Source organism: Geotrypetes seraphini, chromosome 17 (genome assembly GCF_902459505.1).
Source record: "Geotrypetes seraphini chromosome 17, aGeoSer1.1, whole genome shotgun sequence".
In the NCBI taxonomy this organism is placed as follows: Eukaryota; Metazoa; Chordata; class Amphibia; order Gymnophiona; family Dermophiidae; genus Geotrypetes; species Geotrypetes seraphini.
The window spans coordinates 29,569,317-29,594,979 of record NC_047100.1 but is presented as its reverse complement, the minus strand read 5'-3'; the positions used below and the strand labels follow the sequence as shown (position 1 = coordinate 29,594,979).

General features: G+C 40.3%; 1 protein-coding gene across 2 annotated transcripts in view; it reads right to left on the bottom strand.

Annotated features, from left to right (window-relative positions):
• Positions 1-750: 750 nt before the first annotated feature.
• The window catches only part of EMC3 (ER membrane protein complex subunit 3), a 62,036-nt gene continuing 37,123 nt past the window's right edge, over positions 751-25,663 (bottom strand). For both annotated transcript variants that reach the window (XM_033925765.1, XM_033925764.1), the window contains exons 7-9: positions 19,705-19,784; positions 18,606-18,688; positions 751-1,552 (exon numbers count right to left, since the gene is read on the bottom strand). In XM_033925765.1, the coding sequence (XP_033781656.1) occupies positions 1,424-1,552; positions 18,606-18,688; positions 19,705-19,784 (292 nt within the window). In that variant the 3' untranslated portion in view covers positions 751-1,423. The remainder of the gene's footprint in view (positions 1,553-18,605; positions 18,689-19,704; positions 19,785-25,663) is intronic.

Genomic DNA, 25,663 nt, shown 5'->3' with positions numbered 1-25,663 from the left:
AGACTTCTGCATGGACTGCTTGCATGAATTGTAACTAAGCTAAGATGTGGATTTCTGCAACACCCAGACTGCAGGTTGGGATTGAACACCTAGTTTATGGAATCCGTAACGGATGTAACAGAGTGGGGGGAAAAATACACCGAAATCTCTTTACCTTGCTCGGTGGTGGTTGAGGCATTACTTGTCTAATAGGTCCATTATCTGCAAAGTAAAGCCCTGCTCAAATATTATATTCTGCTGCAAGTAACTCAGAGCTCATAAAATCTAAGCCCTTTATTCCTTCTTTCATTCTCTGATCTCTTCAAATCTGAATACAAATTTAAAGATTCATTTTGAGGTGATTGGTTTTGATGCGAATGTTTATATACGTATATCATTTACTATCCAGATACCTTGCATTGATTTTGGAAAGTAAAAATACATAAAAAAAGAATAATTTTTGAGACTCCACTTGTCAGATTGATCGATCTAGCATGTCTGTAGTACTAACAGGATAAGGAGAAAGGAAATGAAATGCATGGAGGGAAGAGCCATGTCTTATGCCCAATCCTTATGGGTAGGTAACCAAGAGAGTAGAGAATGGAGACTATTACACTGAAACATCTGCTTTCTCAAACAGCAAGAACTTCTCTTGAACACCTGAGCCAAATTGGCCCATTTCTGAAATCATCTTTGTAGACGTTTTCAACCCCTTCGAAATAATTTTTCCAGTTTTGTCAGGGTAAGAAAAAAGTCAGAACTAACTAGAAATATGAGTTTTCTTAAGCCTTTTAATAGCAGCAGCGTTCATCGAAACAGACAATAAGAATAGGTGAAGGTGCTCTTGAGTCGCCAAAACGAATTTCTTCCATCAGATTGGTTAGGCTGAGATTATGAACTTTATGGTCACTTAATTCTTGTACTGACATTCACCCAACAGACAGAATCCTCAACACAAGACTCTCTTTCCTTTTCTCAGATTCCTACCATGAGGAAATCAGGCTGCTTGTAGTAGAAGCACTAGTACAATTGACAGATAACTATGTACCAAATAACACAAGAATACACACAGCCATTTTCCAGGCTACTAACTGCAAAATTTCCTCAGCACAGTTTTAGCTCCTTCACAGTACAGTTATTTCATTTTTTTTTCTGTAGCCCTACAAACCACTAGTTACAGGAATTTGAAAAGAGCTCATAACAAGTGAAATTTAACTGATAACGCTAAGATTATGTCTCACTTGTATTTTTCAAATTAAAAACTATAATGAAATGAAATCTCTGCTATTGAAATTTCCACAACTTTTACTTTGTTAAAACATTAATAGTTCTATATGATATTTTAAAGTGTTGCTATAATAGTTAGTTGTAGTCTCTATTGATATAAACCACCACAGACACACACAAAAACCCGGTTTAGGGAAAGCTAAGATCTGTTCCTTCCTTAGAAGAGAGACGTCTGTAGTTCTTTCTTGAACATTCCTTCAAAGCTCAGATCTCTGGCCATGAGCTCATCTTCCACATCATCTAAGGCCCACTGGTGGTCTGTTAGTTCAAGCGCCTCCCATTCTGCCTGTAGTTGGAGAGCAAAAAACATTTCTCATCTCAAGTCAAGGGCTTTTACACTCCTTAACCCTTTTTTCCTGCTATTACCATGACCAATGAAAACACTGCCAGATACCTATACTCACTGTAGCTTTTCCTCTGCCATAATTTCCTCAACCCTGTAATGTCTTGTCTAAATTAGATTGTAAGCTCTTCTGAGCAGGGACTGTCTATTGTATGTTAAAATGTACGCCTTTTCAGCGTTATAGAAATAATAAATAGGAGTAGTCTTGGGTTTTCTACAAAGTGAGGAGTCCCAACAATTGATTTGAATCTGCATGAATGAACATTCACTGAAGAAGCTACACTACATGCGTTAAGGGAGTTTAGGAAAGCATCTGTGCTCATTTAAACACACAGAAAGCAATGAGCACAAATGCTAGTAGCAAGATTCACAAGCTCTGCCGTTTGAGGAAGTCTTGGATATTGTTGATATTACCAAGATATGATTCGATGATTCCCTTGGGATGTGACCATACCAAGCTTTTCAGGAAGGCCAAGAAAGCAGAGGAGTGGCAGCAGAAATGTAAGGAACCTATATGGATCGTCTACAGACCTCCAGAACAAACAGAGAAGCTGGACAAGGATCTGATCTAAGATATTGGTTTTATAATCTTTATTCATTTTAAATTCATCATCAAGTGTACAGAAAATATTCACAATAAGACATCACATCACTTGAAATAGCACATAAATTTCTTAAAATAAGAATTATCACCCCATATCTAACCATCCCTATATATCATATTTTATAATATACAATAACATTTTCCACCCCAAATATGAAAATATCAATACCCCCCCACCCTGTTCCCCAATAATAACCCAAAGGAAAAGCAACAAATAATCATTATTCATTATAATAACTTATTAATGGCCCCATACATCCTTAAACTTGTTAAACGAACCTTTTTGTACTGCAAGCAATCTTTCCATCTTATACAAATGGCACACTGAGTTCCACCAAAAACTATAAGTTAATCTAGTACAATCCTTCCAGTTGTACATTATCTATTGAATAGCCACACCCGTAAGGATCATCAAAAGCTTATTATTTGCAGAAGATATCTGACACTTAGCCCTCATAGACATTCCAAACAATATTGTGTCATAAGACAGTGCCACATTATTATCCATCATAAGATTAACTTCGTCCCAAATTGAATACCAAAAGGCCTTAATAAATGGATAATGAAATAATAAATGATCCAGAGTTCCAACTTCAATATGACAATGCCAACATCTATTAGACTTAGAGCAATCCAATTTTTGTAAACGAACAGGGGTCCAGAATGCTCTATGCAACAGGAAAAACCATGTTTGCCTCATAGATGCAGACATTGTACATTTTATCCTCCAAGACCAAATAGGTGGCCATTGAGATGCATTAATCTGATGCTTAATCTCAATGCTCAAAATATCCCTAAGCCCATTTTTTGGTTTCTTATTCAAATAAGAAGACAATAATTTATACCAGAAAATCTGCCTGAAAGCATAGGAATTCTAAACTAAATTGATTATTAAGAGATTTCCATTCAGGGAACCCTACTTGAATAGCCTGCTTCAACTGCAACCATTTATAATTTTGTTTTTTATCTAGACCATATTTCTGTTGCAATTGTAAAAAATCAAGCAGCTTACCATTAGAAATAACATCATCTAATGTACGTATCTCTGCTTTAATCCAATCCTTCCAGACAATTTTATAACCGCCTATTTGGATCTTAGAGTTCAACCATATAGATTGATAAGTAGATTTTTCAATAGGAATAGGTGTTAAGGGCGTGGCTTGGAAGCGCATGGCAACAGTCGGGTGAACGGTGAGCTCCTTCCCGATAGATCATTTTAAAGATTATTTAAGTTACAAAAGTTAACTTTTCTTGTTGGATACGGGAGAATTAATTATCAATATGGCTTCTGGAAAGAATAACAAAGCTGATTCAGCTTTTGTGATGCCGGCAAGTGCAAAAAGAGCTAAACCCGAGCCTCCGACCCCTTCGAAAAAACAGGCTGAGAAGGAAGTTGTTGAAACAGCTGAAATATTGAAGGAACTGAAAGCAATTAAAGAAATTGTGCTAGGAAACTCCAAGGATATTAAAGAGGTTAAAAAGGAAGTAAATATTCTTAACAGGAAAATGGAGCTGGTGGAGAATAAGATTGTTAATCTTAATGATAGAATGCTGGCAGTTGAAACAGATTTATTCAAATTCAAGCCAGTGCAAAAGAAAATGGATATACTTACGCAAATGCTGGAGGATTGTAGTAATAGGGAGAGAAGGAGTAATTTAAGATTACTTGGGATCCCGGAAGGGGCAGAAGAAAATAACATTACTTCCTTTCTGGAGAATCTCCTCCCTAAAATCCTCCCTCTCAATTTTAAACATCCTATTGAAATCGAAAGAGCTCACAGAATACCAGTCAGGAGGACTGATACTCAAAGGGGACCTCGTCCAATAATATTCAAGCTCTTAAGACATCAGCAAGTATTGGATATTATTCGGCTGGCTAAAGAAAATAAGAACTTAAAGTTTCAGGACTCTCGCATACACTTTGTTCCAGATTTTGCTCCTGCCACTGCAGCAAAGAGGAAAAAATTTCTTCATATGAGACCACAGCTCAGAAGTCTTGGAGCAAAATATGGGTTGATTTATCCAGCGATGATGAAAGTGACTTTCAAGAATAAAACAACGAATTTCAAGGAACCAGAAGAGTTGCAGGACTTTTTGCAGAAACAAGAGGAACTTATGATTACATAGAGACATGTCACAAGGCGGTGAGGGATGCAAAACAGGAATATGAGGAAAAAATAGCCCAGGAGGCCAAAAACTTCAAGCCCTTCTTTAGATACGTGAAAGGAAAAAACCTGCAAAAGAGGCAGTGGGACCCCTGGATGACCAGGGAAGAAAAGGGTACATCAAGGAAGATAAACAAATCGCAGACAAACTAAATTCCTTCTTTGCGTCCGTCTTTACGAAGGAGGACACCTCAACAATACCTGAAGCGGAGAAAGTGTTTGCAGGAGAAATAGAAGATAGCCTCACCACAGTTGAAGTGGACTTAGACCAGATATACTATCAGATCGACAAACTTAAAAGTGACAAATCCCCTGGACCGGATGGAATTCACCCGAGAGTCTTAAAGGAATTGAAGGTTGAAATCGGAGAGTTATTGCAAAAACTTGCAAACCTGACAATCAGAACTGGACAGATACCGGACGACTGGAGGATAGCGAACGTCACGCCAATTTTTAAAAAAGGATCGAGAGGGGAACCGGGCAACTATAGGCCTGTGAGTCTTACATCTGTCCCCGGCAAGATGGTTGAAGCACTGATCAAAGATAGCATAGTCCGGCACTTGGACGCACACGACTTGATGAAACCCAGTCAACATGGATTCAGGAAAGGGAAATCATGTTTGACGAATTTACTCCAATTTTTTGAGACCGTGAACGAGCAAATTGATAGTGGGAAGCCAGTGGACATAATATACTTGGACTTCCAGAAAGCGTTCGACAAAGTTCCACACGAAAGACTTCTCAGGAAACTACAAAGCCATGGCATAGAGGGAGATATACAAAGATGGATAGGAAAATGGCTGGAAAACCGAAAGCAGAGAGTGGGCATAAATGGGAAGTTCTCCGACTGGGAGAAAGTGACTAGTGGTGTACCCCAGGGCTCGGTACTTGGGCCGATCCTTTTTAATGTTTATATCAATGACCTGGAAGAAGGAACATCCAGTGAGATCATCAAGTTTGCAGATGATACAAAACTGTGCCGGGCAATAAGATCGCAGGACGATAGAGAGGAACTCCAGAGCGACTTGTGTCGGTTAGAAACATGGGCGGAGAAATGGCAGATGAAATTCAATGTGGAGAAATGCAAGGTAATGCATTTAGGCAATAAGAATAAGGAATACGAGTATACAATGTCAGGAGCAACTCTGGGGAAGAGTGAACAAGAAAAGGACCTGGGTATACTGATAGATAGGACCCTGAAGCCGTCGGCGCAATGTGCGGCAGCGGCAAAGAAGGCAAATAGAATGTTGGGCATGATAAAGAAAGGAATCTCGAGTAGATCGGAGAAAGTTATAATGCCGCTTTATAGGGCAATGGTCAGACCGCACTTGGAATACTGCGTCCAACATTGGTCTCCCTACCTAAAGAAGGATATAAAACTGCTGGAGAGGGTGCAGAGACGAGCAACAAAACTGGTGAAGGGTATGGAGAAACTGGAATACGAGGATAGACTTATAACACTAGGACTGTTCTCACTTGAGAAAAGGAGACTGCGTGGGGATATGATCGAGACCTTCAAAATACTGAAAGGAATCGACAAAATAGAGCAGAGAAGATTATTTACATTGTCCAATTTGACACGGACTAGAGGACATGAAATGAAGCTAAGGGGGGACAGATTCAGGACTAATGTCAGGAAGTTCTGCTTCACTCAGAGAGTGGTTGACACCTGGAATGCCCTCCCAGAGGAGATTATTGCGGAATCGACCGTCCTAGGCTTCAAGAGCAAACTAGATGCATATCTCCTTAAGAGAGGCATATAAAGATATGGTGGACTATAAATTACGCCAGGTGTACACCTGGCAGGGCCTCCGCGTGTGCGGATCGCCGGACTTGATGGACCGAAGGTCTGATCCGGAGATGGCAGTTCTTATGTTCTTATGTTCATAGACTTTATTATTTATTTTTTAGATGCTCTGTGTTGCATTTCAATTTCTTTAAAAGATGCAGTTCAAGGTATTATATATTTGGTGATTTTAATACAGTCATTAATACAGTTAGTACAGTTTACTGGCTTTAGAATTGAAAGGGTTTCATATTTGGAATCTTATCCTTTTATGGAGTTATGGAATCACTTACAGGCTGTTTATTTTTGATGCTAATGTAGTTTTGATGAGTAACCTCATATGGTATTACTTATATAGTAATATGCTTTTATGTAAAAAGATTATTGGAATGGAAAAGGAAGAGGAAGAAAGAAAAAAACAGGAAAGGAGGAAAAAAAAATGATTTTTGTTATGAATCACTTTATTCTTAATATTGATTGGGGTTCTACATAAAAGTTTTGTTTGGTTTTTATTAAAGAAAATTCTTTTAAGGGGGTCGGTTTAGATATTAGGGATTTGAGGAAATATATTTACTTAATGTGCTGAGATCTGATCATCTTTATTATTATAGAAGTATTTGCCAAAATTTAATTATAAAATAGATGGATATAAAAATTTATTCTATTAATGTCAATGGTTTAAATCATCCTATTAAGAGAAAGAAAGTACTAACGTTCCTTAAAAAGCAAAATGCGGACATATATTTTATTCAAGAGTCGCACCTTTCTGAACATGAATCTAAAAAGTTATCTGGGGATTGGATTTCTAAATGCTTCTTTGCACCTGCAATAGGGAAAAAAGCTGGGGTTGCTGTCCTGATAAATAGGAAATGCACTGCTGATTTCAAATTAATAAACCATGATCCTTTAGGAAGATGGGTGCATATCAATATGGTTCTGGGAAATACAACCCTGGATTTATTAAATTTATATGCTCCTAATTCGAATCAAATGGAGTTTTTCAAACAAGTTCAACAATTACTGTTACCACTGGCTACTTCTAATTTAATCGTAGCAGGGGATTTCAATGCTGTAATGGATCCAATTTTGGATAAGAGACCAAGTAGAATAATGAAATCATTAGGTTTAGATAATTTGGTTCAATCTTGTAATTTAGTTGATATATGGCGTATTCTTCATTTTAATGATCAGGAATTCTCTTTTTGTTCTCAGGTCCACAAATCTTTCTCACGAATTGATTATATATTCGTGTCTAATAATATAGCGCAGCGAGTGATGAATGCAGTTATTGATCCCATTGTAATTTCAGACCATGCTGATGTGTGGATTGACTTTCAGAATAATGATGTAGAACATTTCAATCCAATTTGGAGATTTGATAATGCTTTATTTGCGGATTCGAACTTTCTGGAAGATTTTAAATTAAAGATGAATGAATTTTTTCAAATAAATAATTCGGACAATATTAATGCTGAGATTTTGTGGGACGCATTTAAAGCAACAATAAGAGGAAATATTTCATATTCAGCATTTATCAAAAAACAACTTAAAAAACAATATGTTGATTTGGAAAAACAAATTAAAGTATTAGAGAATAAATTAATTGAGAAATGAGAACATAATGCATTACAAAATTTATTAAAAGTAAAAGCGAAATATAATGAGATTTCTTCTCAATTTGTGAGGAAAGATATCTTCTATAAGCAAGTTCAGTATTATGGTAATTCAAACAAAGCTGGAAGATTATTAGCTAATTTTCTCAAAGCAAAAAAAAGGAAATCTAAGATTATTGCAATTAAAGACACACAAGGCAACACACACACTAACACCAAAGATATTTTAATACAATTTCTTGATTTTTATAAAGATTTATATTCTTCTGAATCTTATGAAAATAAAGAACAAGAGGGATTAAATTTCTTAAACTCATTTATTGGACCAAATGTTCCGGATCATATAAAACGAAGTTTAGAAGATCCTATATCTTTAAAAGAAATTGGATCCGCTCCGGGTGGTGATGGTTATACTGTTGAATTCTATAAAACATTTCAAAATATCATCTTACCATATTTATTAAATTTGTATCAATATCAAATAAATAATGGGAATATATCAGGTACTATGGCTGATTCGGTAATTATTGTCTTACCAAAACCAAACAAGGATCCTACCTTGGTTTCAAATTACAGGCCTATATCTTTATTAAATGTAGATGGTAAGAGCTTGCAAAAGCTCTTCCTTTTATTATTGATGTACACCAAACAGGATTTATTGCTAAAAGACACTCATCAAACAATACTAGATTAGCATTTCACTCTTTAAATTTAGTGAAAAATTTGAATGATCCAGCTTTTATGCTATCTTTAGATGCAGAAAAAGCATTTGATAGAGTGGAATGGAGTTATATGTATCAAGCTCTGGAATGGTTTGGAATAGGCCCCGGTTTTATTAAAATGGTTCAGACTTTGTATAGCTCTCCTGGTGCAAGATTATATATTAATAACAATTTATCAGATAGATTTAACTTGCGTAGGGGAGTTAGACAAGGATGTTCTTTGTCCCCCCTTACTTTTTGATATTGTTTTAGAACCCTTATTAGTTGCAATTAATCAAACTAAGGAGATAAAGGGAATCCCATTTTCTTACTGGGAATTTAAACTTTCTGCATATGCAGATGATATATTATTATATTTAAGAGAACCGGGGAATACTGTTCCAAGTTTACTTAATCTTCTAGAGAAATTTGGGAAATTTTCTGGATATAAAATTAATTGGAGTAAATCGGAAATTCTTCCAATTAATGTTCATTGTACCAAAGGATTATTTGATTCATATTCATTTATTTGGAAAGAAGAAGGATTAAAATATTTAGGAATTATTATAAAAAATACAATTGAAGATACAGTCAAAGAAAATGAAAAACTTTTATTAAAAAAAATAACAGAAATGTGTGAGCAATGGAATCCTTTACATCTTTCTTGGTGGGGAAGAGTCCAAACAATTAAAATGATGATATTGCCTGTGGTTTGTTATCAAATGAGTATGATACCAATATTTTTTCAGGGGTCATTCTATAAAAAGTTAAATAATATTCTTACAAGGTTTGTTTGGTTTGGGAAAAGACCCAGAATTGCTTTAGTATCTTTACAAAGACCAATTGTGGAGGGAGGGGTAAATTTTCCAAATTTTTATAGGTACCATCAAGCCTATATTCTAAGACAGGGTATGTATTGGATCCTCCCAGATCTCATGGAGAATGTACCAGATTGGCTATATCTAGAATGGCGGCTCCTGTTCCCACTACATTTAGAACATCTAATTAGTATAAACATGCCAAGACGATATAAGGATAACAGAATTCTATTGGATACTTGGAAGACATTAAGATATATTAGTAATCTATCACCAGAACCAATTGCTAAATCATTAAATCAATCAATTTGGGTAAACTCCAGGATCAAGATTGGCGGATACAAAATCGTCTGGAAACAATGGATAATTGCAGGTATACGAACATTGAATGATATTATTTCAGAAGGAACAATGCTTAGTTTTTCACAATTGCAACATAAATTTGGATTAAATAAAACACAATATTTTAAGTGGTTGCAATTGAAGCAAGCTATTCAGGCAGGGTTCCCTGAATGGAAAACTCTTAATACTCAATATAGTCTGCAGGTCCTATGTTTCCAGGCGGATTTTTTGGGTCACCAAGCCGCAAAATGGTATAAATTGTTAAATGGATTTTTAAATAAAAAAAAGAAAACTGGACTTAGGGATATTTGGAGTATTGAGATTGGTCAGACAATTTCTGAGTCTCAATGGCCACGATTTTGGTCCTGGAGATTAAGATCTACAAAGTCAGCATCTATGAGTCAAACTTGCATGTTTTTGTTACATAGAGTTTTATGGACCCCTACGCGCTTACAAAAGATAGATAGTACTAGATCTAATAGATGCTGGCATTGCAGAATAGAAGTTGGGACATTAGACCACTTAATTTTTTTTTGTCCCTGTGTAAATGCATTTTGGAAACTAATTTGGCCCCAAATTAATGAATTACTAGAAAATCATGTAGGACTCTCATATGATACTATACTATTTAATAATAATAACTTTATTTTTTCTATACCGCCACAATCTTACGACTTCTAGGCGGTTTACACTGAAGAGAGCTGGACAATCAATGAATTACAGAATACAAATAGCAAAGATGTCGCTGAACAGTCAGCAAATTACAGAATACAATTGTAAAAATGCACATATTTCTCAAAATTATCAGCATGGTGTTAATAGTTTTAAAATGGTATCTAATTAGGAGATAAACCTATCGAACAGTGCTGTCTTAATTTCTTTCCGAAATGCGTCGTAGGTCATCCTGGCTCTGTTGATGTAATTGCCTAGCCAGGTCTGCTGTTTACTAGCTTGAAACTTAAAAGTTATGTCCAGAAAGGACCTGTATTTGCAATCAGTGATCCTTGGATAGGCAAAAAGATTGCAATTTCTGGTTGTTCTAGTAGGGATGTGTAGTTTGAAATGTGGTAAGAGATAGGTAGGGGCCATTCCCCACACCAGTTTAAAGCAAAAGCAAGAGAACTTGAACATTATTCATGCCTCCATTGGCAACCAGTGTAGCAATTTGTAGGAGGGACTAACATGCTCGCTTTTCTTTAGTCCGAATATTAAGAGGACGGCCATGTTCTGCACTATTCTTAATTTTCTCAGTTTTTTTAGGTATACCCATGTAAATGATGTTGCAGTAGTCCAATATGGATAGAACCAATGATTGAACCAGTAGTCTAAAAGATAGAGGGTCGAAATATTTTTTTAATGGTCTTTAATTTCCATAGTGCAAAAAAAACACTTTTTTGCCACCAAGTTCGTGTGTTCGATCATGGTCAAGTGGGTGTCTAATGTGACTCCTCATATTTTTATGGTTTTTGATATTGGGTAATCGTGACCATTTAGGTGTAATGATGTTCTGGTAATTTTATCCTTTGTGCTTGCCAAGAAAATTTTTTTCTTTTCTGTTTTTAATTTCAATTTAAAATTGATAGTCCACTGTTCAATTTCAGTCATGATATGGGAAATGTGTTCTAAAATTTTGTTGGTCACGTTATTCAAAGGAACTAAAATAGAGATATCATCAGCATATATGTAGTATTTTAGGTTTAACTTTTGTAATAGATGTCTTAAAGATGAAATGTAGATATTAAATAAGGTGGGTGATAGTGGGGAACCTTGAGGTACCCCCAAAGGATCCACTAGATCAAAAGCACTGCTAAAATCTAGTTGTAAGATCAGAGCACTGGTACCTTTACTAAAAAGACTGTAAAGGTGGCTGAAGATTGAAGCTAAAACTGTCTCTGTGCTGAATCCTTTTCTGAATCCTGATTGGTGTTCACTAAGAACGTTAATAAGTGCACACCAGCACATTGCGGAAAGTTTATTTTGTCAATATATTCACATCATGTGACTACTCAAGACTATGAAAGTTAACCTAAATGTCAAATAGTGTATTTTCACTCAATCAATTAACCTCAAAATACAAGTCCAAAATAATGGAAAAATCAGTGAAATTGCTATAATGGTATAGAAACATAGAAATAGACGGCAGATAAGGGCCCACGGCCCATCTAGTCTGCCCACCTTAATGTCCCTCCCCTACCTTTGCCCTGTGAATAGATCCCATGTGCCGATCCCATTTGGCCTTAAAATCAGGCACGCTGCTGGCCTCAATCACCTGTAGTGGAAGACTATTCCAGCGATCAACCACTCTTTCAGTGAAAAAGAATTTCCTGGTGTCACCTCGTAGTTTCCCGCCCCTGATTTTCAACGGATGCCCTCTTGTTGTCGTGGGACCCTTGATTGGTAACCAAATCAGTGAAATTGCTATAATTGCTATAATGGTAACCAAAAATCATAACATCAACTTAACTTATCTTGGGCTCGATATAGGGAGGGCCACTGTGATCCGATGAAAAACCCCGTTTCGCTGTCTTCCTCAGAGATAATTATGCATCCAAATTACTCAATCACTCCATGAATTGCATTCAATCAAAACCCTGAGGCTCAAAAATGGTTCACATGCATAAGTCCGAATAAGCAGCCCTCACAGACAGCCTTTTCCCACAAGACCTCAGCGAAATCGTCATCACCCCTATCCTAAAAGACCATAAAGGAGCAACGGATCAACCTTCCAACTACAGACCCATAGCATCAATACCACTTTATGTCAAAATAATGGAAGGCCTAGTAGCCAAGCTCGGTACAGCAATGAGAACTCAGAGTCCGATTACAGCAAACAATAACAAACTATTATTAATATTGACAGGGGTCGCCATGCAACAAATAACTCAAAATTGGAAGGATTATACCAAATTAAACTATACATTTTGGTGGAATTCAGTATGTCATATATACAAAATGGAAAAAACAATAGCATTACAACAGGGAAATATTCATAATTTTAAGAAAATTTGGGAACCATTGACTCGTTATTCCAATGATCAGATTTCATAGCACATTAGTAATGATTATATTAGAATGGGGAGGGGAGGGGAATGTATATTATATGGATTTAAGAAATGAAAAAAGGGGAGGGTTATATTTTATGTGATAAGATGAATTATTTGTAATCACAATTTTTCATGTACTAATTGAAACTTTATGTACAATTAAATTATTGTAAGAATGAAAAATTTATAAATAAAATATTAAAAAAAAAAAAGGAATAGGTGTTAATTTATCAACAAATCTCATAGTTTTCCAAGTGTCCATTAATATTTTATTATCTTTGCGTATTCTAGGCATTTTGATACCAAGAAGAAGATCAAGCCGGATTGGAAACATCAACTGTCTTTCCAACCACAACAAGGGTGCACCTTGGAAAAGGCAGCATCTTGAACACTAGAACACCAACACACGCATTGTAAATCTAAACAATCCAGATCCTGCACAGTCAATTGATCCTGTACAGTCGATGCTAGCAGAAAACCATGTCCTTTTCATACATATAGAACACAGAAACACCTTTGCCCAATAATCACAAACTAAAAATAGAAATACATAGACAAAAGTTAAATTGAACCGCCAAGAAACCAGACTCTGCATACAATGCAACACCACAGAAACTGTGCAGAATATAAAGACAGTAGATGTACATTTGAAAAACCATTTTACAAATTAACAAATAAAAATAAAACAAATAGCAAGAAATAAGAAATACCATTTTATTGGACTAATCCATTTTTCAATTAGCTTTCAGAGGCCAAATGTTTCTTCAAGACAGTAAAGTATGCTGCTGTTATGGTATCCTGTCCTGACCTGAGGAAAGGGGTTTAGTCCCAAAAAAGTTGCCTTATTTCCATTTTCTATTTACAAACTTTTATCAATACGTTTCAGCCTCATGCTGTGGTTTTTTTAAGGTAAAAAGGGAGATTGAAGAAAGCCATAGTATGATGGCGATTCAATTTCCTTAGATGCAGCAAGACACAAACACAAGAATCTATGTAGGGGTGTTTGGTAAGAACATAAGAAGTTGCCTCCGCTGAGTCAGACCAGAGGTCCATCTCACCCAGTGGTCCGCTCCCACGGCAGCCCATCAGGCCTATTGCCTGAGCAGTGGTCCCTGACTATTTCTTTAACCTACCTCTACTCCTATCCCTATAACCTACCTCTACTTCTATCTGTACCCCTCAATCCCTTTGTCTTCTAGGAAACTATCCAAACCTTCTTTGAAGCTCTGTAACGTGCTCCTGCCTGTCACAGCCTCCGGAAGCGCGTTCCATATATCTACCACCCTCTGGGTGAAAAAGAACTTCCTAGCGTTTGTCCTAAACCTGCCCCCTTTCAATTTCTCCGAGTGCACCCTTGTACTTGTGGTTCCCCATAATTTGAAAAATCTGTCCCTGTCTACTTTTTCTATGCCCTTCAGGATCTTGAAGGTTTCTATCATGTCTCCTCTAAGTCTCCGCTTCTCCAGGGAGAACAACCCTAGCTTTTTCAGTCTGTCAGTATATGAGAGGTTCTCCATACCCTTTATCAGCTTAGTTGCTCTTCTCTGGACTCCCTCAAGCACTGCCATGTTCTTCCTCAGGTACGGCGACCAGTACTGGACACAGTACTCCAGATGTACCATTGCACAATACAGTGGCAGGATGACTTCCTTCGTCCTGGTCGTAATACGACTTGGGGGTAATCGTCAGTGAGGACATGAAGTCTGCCAATCAAGTGGAGCAGGCTTCGTCCAAGGCAAGACAAATCATGGGCTGCATACGAAGGGGTTTCGTCAGTCGTAAGGCGGAAGTCATTATGCCATTGTATAGATCCATGGTGAGGCCCCACCTGGAATACTGTGTGCAATTCTGGAGGCCACATTATCGCAAGGATGTGCTGAGACTGGAGTCGGTGCAAAGAATGGCCACCCGGATGGTCTCGGGACTCAAGGATCTACCATACGAAAAACGGCTTGACAAATTACAGCTATACTCGCTCGAGGAGCGCAGAGAGAGGGGGGACATGATCGAGACGTTCAAGTATCTTACGGGCCGCATCGAGGCGGAGGAAGATATCTTCTTTTTCAAGGGTCCCACGACAACAAGAGGGCATCCGTTGAAAATCAGGGGCGGGAAACTACGAGGTGACACCAGGAAATTCTTTTTCACTGAAAGAGTGGTTGATCGCTGGAATAGTCTTCCACTACAGGTGATTGAGGCCAGCAGCGTGCCTGATTTTAAGGCCAAATGGGATCGGCACATGGGATCTATTCACAGGGCAAAGGTAGGGGAGGGACATTAAGGTGGGCAGACTAGATGGGCTGTGGGCCCTTATCTGCCGTCTATTTCTATGTTTCTATGTAATACCCTTCTTAATGATACCCAACATTTTGTTTGCTTTCCTTGAGGCTGTGGTGCACTGTGCCGACGCCTTCAGTGTTGTGTCTACCATCACTCCCAGGTCTCTTTCAAGGTTACTTACCCCTAGCAGTGATCCCATTTTGTAAGTGAACATCGGGTTTTTTTTCCCTACATGCATGACCTTGCATTTCCCTATGTTGAAGCTCATTTGCCACTTTTTGGCACACTCTTCCAGTGTCGTAAGATCCTTTTGTAGGTCTTCGCAGTCTTCCGTGGTTTTAACCCTGCTGTATAGTTTGGTGTCATCCGCAAATTTAATGACCTCACATTTTGTTCCCGCCTCCAGGTCGTTAATAAATATATTGAACAGGAGCGGTCCCAGCACCGACCCCTGCGAAACTCCACTCGTGACCCATTGCCAGTCTGAGTAATGGCCCTTTACTCCAACCCTCTGTCTCCTGTCTGCCAGCCAGTTTTTGATCCATCGGTGGACCTCCCCTTGCACCCCGTGGTTCCATAGCTTCTTAAGCAGTCTTTCGTGTGGTACCTTGTCAAAGGCTTTTTGGAAGTCAAGGTAGATGATGTCTATGGATTCCCATTTATCCACCTGGCTGTTTACCCCCTCAAAGAAGTGCAATAAGTTTGTGAGGCATGACCTACCCTTGAAGAAGCCATGCTGACTCGACTTTAACTGTCCATTGTTTTCGATGTGTTCACAGATGCTGTCCTTAATCAGCGCTTCCATCATCTTTCCCGGGACCGAGGTCAAGCTCACTGGCCTGTAGTTTCCCGGGTCACCCCTTGAACCCTTCTTGAAGATGGGCGTGACATTTGCTATTTTCCAGTCCTCCGGGATCTCTCCAGTTTTTAAGGATAGGTTGCATATTTGTCGAAGTGGCTCTGCTATTTCGTTCCTTAGTTCCTTGAGTACCCTTGGGTGAATGCCGTCCGGTCCTGGCGATTTGTCGCTCTTTAGCCTGTCTATCTGCCTGAGGACATCCTCTTGGCTTACATCTAGTTGGACCAGCTTATTATCCTGATCTCCATTTACGATCTCTTCAGGTTCCGGAATGTTGGTTGTGTCCTCCCTCGTGAAGACTGACGTGAAGAACTCATTCAACTTGTCAGCTATCTTTTTTTCCTCTTTTACCACTCCCTTTCTGTCTTCTTCATCCAAGGGTCCCACTTCCTCCCTTGCTGGTTGCTTCCCCTTAAGAATGATTTGAAGTTTGTTGCTTCCCCCGCCAGTCTCTCTTCATACTCTCTTTTTGCTTTCCTAACCACTCGGTGACACTCTTTTGGTGTTTTTTGTGCTCCTTTTGGTTGTCCTTTGTTTGGTCCTTTTTCCATTTTTTGAATGATGCTTTCTTGTCACTTATCGCCTTTTTCACTTCATTTGTTATCCACACTGGGTTTTTTGTTCTATTTTTTTTGCACCCTTTCCTGAACTTGGGGACACACAGGTTCTGTGCTTCATGCACCGTGCCCTTGAGTAGGGTCCAGGCTTTTTCTACGGACTCCATCTTCCTTGTGTTGCTGTTGAGTTTCTTTCCCACCATTTTCCTCATGGCATCATAATTCCCTTTTTTGAAGTTGAGTGCTGTTGTTGTGATTCTTTTCACCTTTGATGATCCAATTTCTAGCCTGCACTGGATCGTGTTGTGATCGCTGTTTCCTAGTGGGGCTAGTACCGCCACCTCCTTTGCAGGTCCCCCTAGTCCGTTGAAGATTAGGTCAAGAGTGGCATCTCCCCGTGTTGGTTCCGAGACCAGCTGTTCCATGAAACAGTCCCTTGTGGCCTCCAGGAATTTGGTCTCCCTCGTGCAGTTTGAGTGCCCGATACTCCAGTCTATCCCAGGGTAGTTGAAGTCCCCCATCACAACCACACTTCCGCTTTTGCATACCTGCCTCAGTTCAGCTTCCAGGTCCTGGTCGATTTCTTCCAATTGACCAGGTGGGTGATAGTACAGACCCAATTTTATGTCTGTTCCAGTTCTTACCGGTAGCTTAACCCATAGTGATTCCAAGCCATCCGCCCTTACTGTTGTTTCCATCCTGGTTGAGGGTATGGAGTCTTTTATATATAGCGCTATTCCTCCACCCTTTTTGTGTGTCCTGTCTCTCCTGTAGAGTTTGTACCCTGGTATGGCCACATCCCATTTATTGTCATCAGTCCACCACGTTTCTGTGACTCCAATTATGTCTATGTCCTTCTTGCTGGCTATGACTTCCAGCTATCCCATTTTTGCCCGTAGGCTCCTAGCATTAGTATATAGGCAATGTAAATCCCTGTTGTTTGCCCTCCCTGCTGGTTTTCCTCGTGGTTTGGCGCTCCTGCCGTCCACCTCATGGGTTGCCAGTCCCCGAGCCTCGTCTCGGTCATCCTCCTCCTGCAATGTGTCTGTTTCGTCTTCAGCCTGTTTCCCCATTTTTGGTTGTCCCTCTGGCTCCCGTTGTTCTCTTTTAATCCTGCATGCTAGTTTCCTTTGTGCCCTGGGCCCCTGCATTGCGTCCTTAGGTTCTTTTTCCAAAAATTCCCTCTCAGTCCTGAGCCCTCTTTTACAATGTCCTTGCTCAGTATCTTTATTTGATACTTTAGTCCAATGTGTCGAGGTCAGATCGACTATCGGCTTTCCCCTTCTCCTCAGTTTAAAGCCAAGTCTATGACGCTCTGGACATTGCGTGCCAGCATCCTCGTCCCAGTCGCGCTCAGGTGCAGTCCGTCTCTCCTATAGAGCTTGTTCTTCCCCAAGAAAGTTATCCAGTTCCGAACAAAGTGGAAGCCCTCCTCTTCGCATCATCTCCTCAGCTAACCGTTTATTGCTTGTAGTTCGCTCTGCCTCCTTGCGTCCGCTCTCGGTACTGGCAGGATCTCTGAGAAGGCTATCTTCCTTGTCCTCAGTTTCCTCCCCAGGATCCTGAACTGGTCAGTTAGTGTAGTCCTGTTGTAGTTCCTTCTGCTGATGTCGTTGGTTCCAATGTGGATTACTACTGCTGTCTCTTCCGTCTCGGCTCCCTCCAGGATCCTCTCAATTCTGTAGACGACGTCCTTCGTTCTAGCCCCCGGGAGACATGTCACTAGACGGTCCTCTCTCCCTCCAGCTATGTGACTGTCCACTTCTCTCAGGATTGTTTAATTTTCCCAGTAGGTGTATATCCACAGTCCTTGAGGGCCATTCAGTTTTCAAGATTTCCTCAAAGAGATTGAGTTGCATATATCTCATGCACCTTTTTCAAAATGTTGCTGGCCCCTAGTGACAATCTTTCAAGCTGCCATATAAGGGCTTTTTTATTTTACATGGCAGCTTGAATCCCTTGAAACCATTTTAGAGAAGGCAGCCGCCAGGGCAAGAATGAGTTTGTGTGTGTGTGTGTGTGGGGGGGGGGGGGGGGGTGTCGATCCTGCTGCATAATCCCTTGAGCTAATCTCATGCTGTTAATGTTTCCCATCCAAACCCTCTTACCAACCACACACTACTGGGGACCTGGTATGATCTAATATCAAAAAGAGGAAAACTGCCTAGACTGAAACTCTAGAAAGGCATATTTTAGTCCTTAAAGTCCCACCTCCTCAGCATTTTACCTTAAATGCTTTATTGGTGTCTGCAGGCATGGCCATTGCTGCTCCTGTCATTTGTTCCTGCATCACCCGAGACTGGTCAGCAGCTGGAAAATAAGACATGAAAGTCAGCTGAGAAAACCTCTTCCATGTTTGAATGTCTATGTGAAGGCAGAGAATGGAAGCTTTAATTCCCTGGATCGTTCACTTATAAAAAGATACACGTTGCTTCTGTTCTAAGCAATGACATCACAGAGAGCCTTTATATTAAAAAAATGACTGATGTCTGAGGAAATATCATTCAAATAGTTCTATCAGGTTTTGTTCTTTTTAAAGCTAAAATTGACCCTACCATCTCAAAATTACTGATCAAAACAACATAAGAAAATGAATAAAGATTTATAAAACAAACAAAAAAAAAACAGACATAAAAGAATTCCGAAAAGAAATAAAAACTCTACTATTCAAAAAATATCTCCCATCACTCTAACCACCATCAAACACCTCTACTGTCTATATCATCAACATTAAGAAACCAACGTCATGAAATCATCAACATTATGTAACCACCTTCGCTTATAGTTATTTGAGGTTACTCTCTACCCGATGTAACTTGATCAGTTGTTATGTACATCTTCTGTGATCTTGAATGTATTGTAATTATCTACTATTTACCTGCAATTTACTCTTCTACTGTAATATACTCCACTGGAAATGCCCAGATATCTTCTAAATTGTAATCCGCCTAGAACCGCAAGGCACAGGCGAAATAGAAATCTCTAATGTAATGTAATGTAATGTAAAGTTACAAAACAGATTTTTTACAACTGGAGATATACCACTACTCTAACAGAAAACAAATCAAGGAAATAGGAGGACTACTCAGTTTCCATCTTTTGCTTTCTTTACACAGGCTGCTCTTTGGCAGATCCTGCTATAGTGAACTGTATTCATTGCCCATAGCTTCTCATTGTACTCCTGCTGAAATTTAGCAGGCTGGGGTAGATGCACCCTATGAAAATCTACAGCCACAGATTATCATGCTCTCTTGGTTTCTGAGATTTCATGATCTTAGCAGGTCAGGGATCAAGATTTGTGCTACAGAAACTAAGCACCTCATTACCGTTATCCTGTCCCAGGATGAGGGAGTAAATGCTTCTTAGGCCAAACACATTCAGGAAGTACCACGATGCTGAGCTCACCCTACCAAACAAGATCACAATGTTAAATCAAAATAGGAGAAAATGCCAACATTATATTGGAAACCTTCTGTATCAATTAACTCTAATTTTTTGAAGTTATTTTGCAACCAGGTTTAAAAGTAAAATCTTCTACTTCTCAGCTGAAGTGTGCAAGAAGCAAAACAAACAGTCTATCAACAAACCCTGAATGATATTTGAAAACCCCCATTTTAATTACAACATTCCTTTTCTTAGGGTGAATGCCTTTTTCTCCCAGAAATTCTAGTCAGACCCATTAAGGCCAGCTCTGCTGGGGGGGGTTAACAGAGTAGTCGCTGATTGTCTTATTAGTTTTGCACTTCTTTAATTGTGATTTTTCACTGTTTCTTTTGCACACATCAGGTGCCCGATGATGGTGTGCGGGTAGTGGTTTATGACCCCCTCCTGTAAATTTTAGCGTCGGAGTATTTTCTCTTTTCGCTGTTCCTCCACACTGAGGGCACCTATATCTTTATTATTAGTGATTTATACACTTATCGGTGTTGTGCTTTTGGCACGTGCTTTCAGCGGCTACTCTCTGAACCCTTGACTTTACTGCCTCTTTGTGGGTTTCTTTTGGAGGTTTTTGGCAGTCTTTTGGAGTTTTTCTTGGCTTGCATAACCCTAAAGCAGCTTGAAGGCTTCTTCCTGCTGTGGGATGTGGCCATGGGGTGAGTTAGAGGGGAGAGGGCAAAAAGGGCAGCTGCCCTGTGCCCCAGTGGGCCCTGAAGTCCAGGCATCTCTTTCCTTTCTCCCCACCATGGTCCATCCCTTCCCATTCTTCTTTAAAAATTGTTCTCCCTTTTCAGGAGCCCTGGTGAGGCAGCTGTAGGGAACTTGAGTGAATGGACGCTGCAAAGCTTTCCCTCTGCTTTGACCTGCCCTGGAAACAGGAAGTTGCATTAGACCAGAGGAGAGGACTAGAAGAATAAATTATGGGTCCAGAAACAAAGGAGAGAGAGAAGATGGCGACAATGGGATGGAGGTAAGGAAGAGAATGGCCAAAATGTTGGACCCAGGATGCAGGCTCAGGGAGGGAAATTTGAAAAAAAAGAGAAATTTGTTGGAGCAGGGGATGAGAGGGAGGGAGAGAAGGAGAAATGTTGGACCTGCAGTTGGGAGGGAGGGCTAGATGCTGGATCATGGGGTGAGAGGAGGGAAGAACATGAGGAAAGAGAATGGGAATAATCTTGGACCATAAGGGGGAGAAGAGAGAGGAGGAGGTGAGATGATGGAGTGTGAGGAAGGGACAGGAGGGAAGAGAGATGGGATAGGAAGATGGTGGAAAAAAAGGATAAGGAGATGTCATATCTGGCAAAGGATATAAAAAGATGAAGCAGTCCAGAGGAAGGTGACAAAAATGGTGGTAAGGGGTTTGAACCAAAAGAAGTACGAGAAGAGACTGGAAGACCTAAACATGTATACTCTAGAGCAGTGGTTCCCAACCCTGTCCTGGAGGACCACCAGCCAGTCATGGAGCATGGAGCAGATTTGCATGCCTTTCTCCTCCATTATATGCAGATCTCTCCCATGCATATTCATTAGGGCTATCCCAAAAACCCTACTGGCTGGTGGTCCTCCAGGACAGGGTTGGGAACCACTGCTCTAGAGTATACATCTTTAGGTGTTCCAGTCTCTTCTCGTACTTCTTTTGGTTCAAACCCCTTATCACCATATTTGTAGAGGAAAGGAGGGACAGGGGAGATATGCTTGAAAGGTATCAACATAGAACCAAATATTTTCCAGAGAAGGTAAAATGGTAAAACTAGAGGGCATAACTTGAGGTTGTAAGGAGGAAGACTTAGGAGTAATGTTAGGAATTTCTTTTTCACGGTGGATGCCTGGAATGCCCTCTCAAGGGAGGGGTGGAGAGGAAAATGGTGATGGAATTTAAAAAAAAAAAAAAGTGTGGGATAAACACAGAGGATTTCTAATTGGAAGACAAATGGTATGAATTAGAAAATTAATGCCAGTATTGGACTAACTTGTATGGTTTGTGTCCCATGTATGGTGATTCGGTTTGGGATGGGCTGGATGGAACATGGGGACATTACTGGCCAGACTTCACAGTGGATACCCTGCAAACAATGGGATGATTGGATGGGTTGGAGTGAGCTTGGATGGCAGTTTCAGCAGTTAGAGCCTAGGACAGTGCCAGGTGGACTTTAGTCTATGGCCCAGAAATATCAAGTTGGTTTAACAGGTCTTTATCTGCCGTAATAACTATGTTACTATCCAAGTTTCTTTTTTTTTTTTAATTCTTTATTTATATTTTGAATATATTATCAAGAATAAACTTCTTGTACAGAATATGATTAAGTCAACATAACATAAAACGAATGAAGTAACATTTATATAACGAAATTACTATTTACTCAATCAAAATTAAAGTCCCAAAATTTGAGATCCAAGATGTTCCTGAGTGAGAAACTATTTAAAAGAAAAAGAAAAATTTCAAATTACAAATTAGGTGGTCAGATGAGAATGGACCAAGAGTAAATTTATGCATTGAGATTTTCTTAATCCCCTTCAAGGCCCCTCCTGGAGAGAAATCCTGTCAGCTGCGAGGGTTCAAAGAAAATATACCGTATTTGCCGGCGTATAAGACGACTTTTCAGTACCTTAAAATCCTCCCCAAAGTCGGGGGTCGTCTTATACGCCGGGTACTGTTTATAGAGCTGCACGGGGACGCCCCTAGGGTCGCGGGGATCCCGTGGGGATGCCCCCTAGGGTTGCGGGGATCCCATGGGGACGCCTCCGAGGGTCGCGGGGCTCCTGTGGGGCTGGATGCTCAGTCTTCTGGATGTACGCGGCTCTTCTACTCCCTACCTTCTCTGCTTGCAGCACAGAGCCGAACGGAAGTCTTCCCGACGTCAGCGCTGACGTCGGGAAGACTTCCGTTCGGCTCTGTGCTGCAGGCAGGGCAGATAAGGAGAAGGAGAATAGCCTCGCGGTTCGAGTGGCTACCAAGGGAGAGGGGCGGCCGCCCCGGTTGCAGCACAGCCGGCCAGGTTCCCTTACTTTTGTGGCACTTCCCCGACCGACCGATAACAGCCCGGGTCCGACAATCCTCCCTGCCCTGTAGCCGCGAATCTAAATTACCTTCTTACAGCAGCTGTAAGAAGGTAATTTAGATTCGCGGTTAAGGGCAGGGAGGTTTGTCGGACCGGGGCTGTTGTCGGTCGGTCGGGGAAGTGCCACAAAAGTAAGGGGACCTGGCCGGCTGTGCTGCACCCGGGGCGGTAGAGAAGGTGTGCGGAAGAAGGGGTAGTCAGAAGGTAATTTAGATTCGCGGTTAAGGGCAGGGAGGTTTGTCGGACCCGGGCTGTTATCGGTCGGTCGGGGAAGTGCCACAAAAGTAAGGGGACCTGGCCGGCTGTGCTGCACCCGGGGCGGTAGAGAAGGTGTGCGGAAGAAGGGGTAGTCTTATACGGCGAGTATATAACAAAACTCTATATTTTAACTAAAAGTTGGGGGGTCGTCTTATACGCCCAGTCGTCTTATACGCCGGCAAATACGGTAATTGCAAGATTTATACTTTACAATGCATTTGCAAGGATATCGTAAAAGAAATGATGCCCCCATTGCAGCAACCCCAGGCTTAAGAAGCAAAAATTCCTTCCTTCGTTTCTGAGATTCCCTTGTCACATCCGGAAATATTTGAACTTTATATCCAAGAAATTCTTTATGTCTATTCTTAAAATAAAGCTGTAATATCCAATTTTTATCTGGTGATAAAACCACCGTAGCCAATAGGGTAGCTGGGATAGCTACCTCCCTCATTGAAGATTCCAATAATGATGTTATGTCCATTTGTTCGCCCTGACCTTGTTGTTCTAATTGATGTTGTTCTTGCAAATTTTTGGATGTTGGCAAATAATATATTTTAGAGAAAGGGGGAAAAGCATCATTAGGAACATTAAGAACCTCACAAAAGTACTTTTTCAAAACTTCTTTTGCTGATAAAGAAGGAATCTTTGGGAAGTTCAGAAATCTAAGATTATTCAACCGCATATTATTTTCCATCATTTCCACCTTTCTTCTAAGGTTGAGATTGTCTTTAATCAGTGTCGTTTGGACTTGATTTACTTCACTTATCTTTTTATCTATTTTTTCCACATTATTTTTCATTAATATATTTTCCTGTTTAAGTCCATTTATTTCATTTCTTTGTTCTAGGAATTTGTCTTCTAGTGCTTTAATTTGTGGTGACAATGTTTGTCCCAGAGTAATTACCAAGTCCCAAATAGAGTCTAGGGTAACATTCATGGGTTTAGGAACAGAGAATATACTTGCTTGCATTGTCCCAGCTTCCACAGCAATGACAGTTTTCTCTCTCTGGAAACCTTGTTCTATTTCATGTCCCCTCGTTGTTCTCACCGCAGTCTCCTCTTCCTCCAGTGCTTCGCCCATTTCAGCCTCCCGGGAAACGAAGTCTGCCTCCTCAGATTGACTACTCTCCCGTGGAGAGCTAGCACGCTGCGGCTGAGGGGGCGGGGTTCTAGCGTCGGAGCTCAGAGTTGACTCTAGCCCAGGGAAACTTGCCGCGACCTCACTCCTTCCCGGCGATTCCAGCGGGTGACTCCCCGATGCAGCTGCTGCCTCTTGGTTTAGACGCCGCAAGAAATCCTCCATGGACATCTGAAGAGGAGTCTCTGGGCGCCTCGAGGCTCCAGAAGCACCTTTCCCTCTCCTTTTCGGCATCGATAAAGCAGTAAGTAAACGTTGTTACGTTAGAATCTCTGGCGGCGTCTCCCTCACTCTCATCAGCTCGCGGCCATCTTGGATCTCCTAGAGCTCACTATCCAAGTTTCTTTATTCTTTGATATACCATTTATCAAACTGGAATCTAAACGGTTTATAGTGGATTCAATATATTAAAAAAATGCTAAAAAAATAAGTTTTACAAAGCATAATATTAAAATAAAAGTGATGGCATAATAAAGGAGGGAGCAAGACGGACTGACATATTAGAGACATGACAAGTAATAAATACATTAAAATCTGAAAGAAAAAAAGAGGTGGAAAGTAGAGGGGAGGAAGATACATAATGATAGGGCTCGCTTCAATAGAAGCGTTTTGGCGAAATTCATCTAGGAGCTGTGTGGATTCTGTTAGAAAGTTAGTGGATCATAAGAACATAAGCCGTGCCTCTGCTGGGTCAGACCTGAGGTCCATCATGCCCAGCAGTCTGCTCACGCGGAAGCCCATCAAGTCCAGGATCTGTATAGTAGCCCTCTATCTATACCCTTCTATCCCCTTTTCCTTCAGAAAATTGTCCAATCCCTTCTTGAATTCCAATATCGTACCCTGTCCTATCACTCCCTCTGGAAGCGTGTTCCAGGTGTCCACCACCTGTTGGGTGAAGAAGAACTTCCTAGCATTGATTCTGAATCTGTCCCCTTTCAATTTTTTCAAATGCCCTCTTGTTCTTGTAGTTGTCGAAAATTTGAAGAATCTGTCCCTCTCTATTTTCTCTATGCCCTTCATGATCTTGTAAGTCTCTATCATATCCCCTTTAAGTCTCCACCTCTCCAGCAAAAAAAGCCCCAGTCTCTCTAATCTTTCAGCATATGAAAGGTTTTCCATACCTTTTATCAAATGTGTCGCTCTCTTCTGAACCCTCTCGAGTATCGCCATATCCTTCTTCAGGTACGGCGACCAATATTGGACGCAGTACTCCAGATGTGGGCACACCATTGTCCAATACAAAGGCAGGATAACTTCTTTTGTTCTGCTTGTAATACCCCTCTTGATTATTCCTAGCATTCTATTCGCTTTCTTAGCAGCTGCTGCGCATTATGCCGACGGCTTCATTGTCATGTCCACTATTTCCCCCAAGTCCCTTTCTTGGGAACTCTC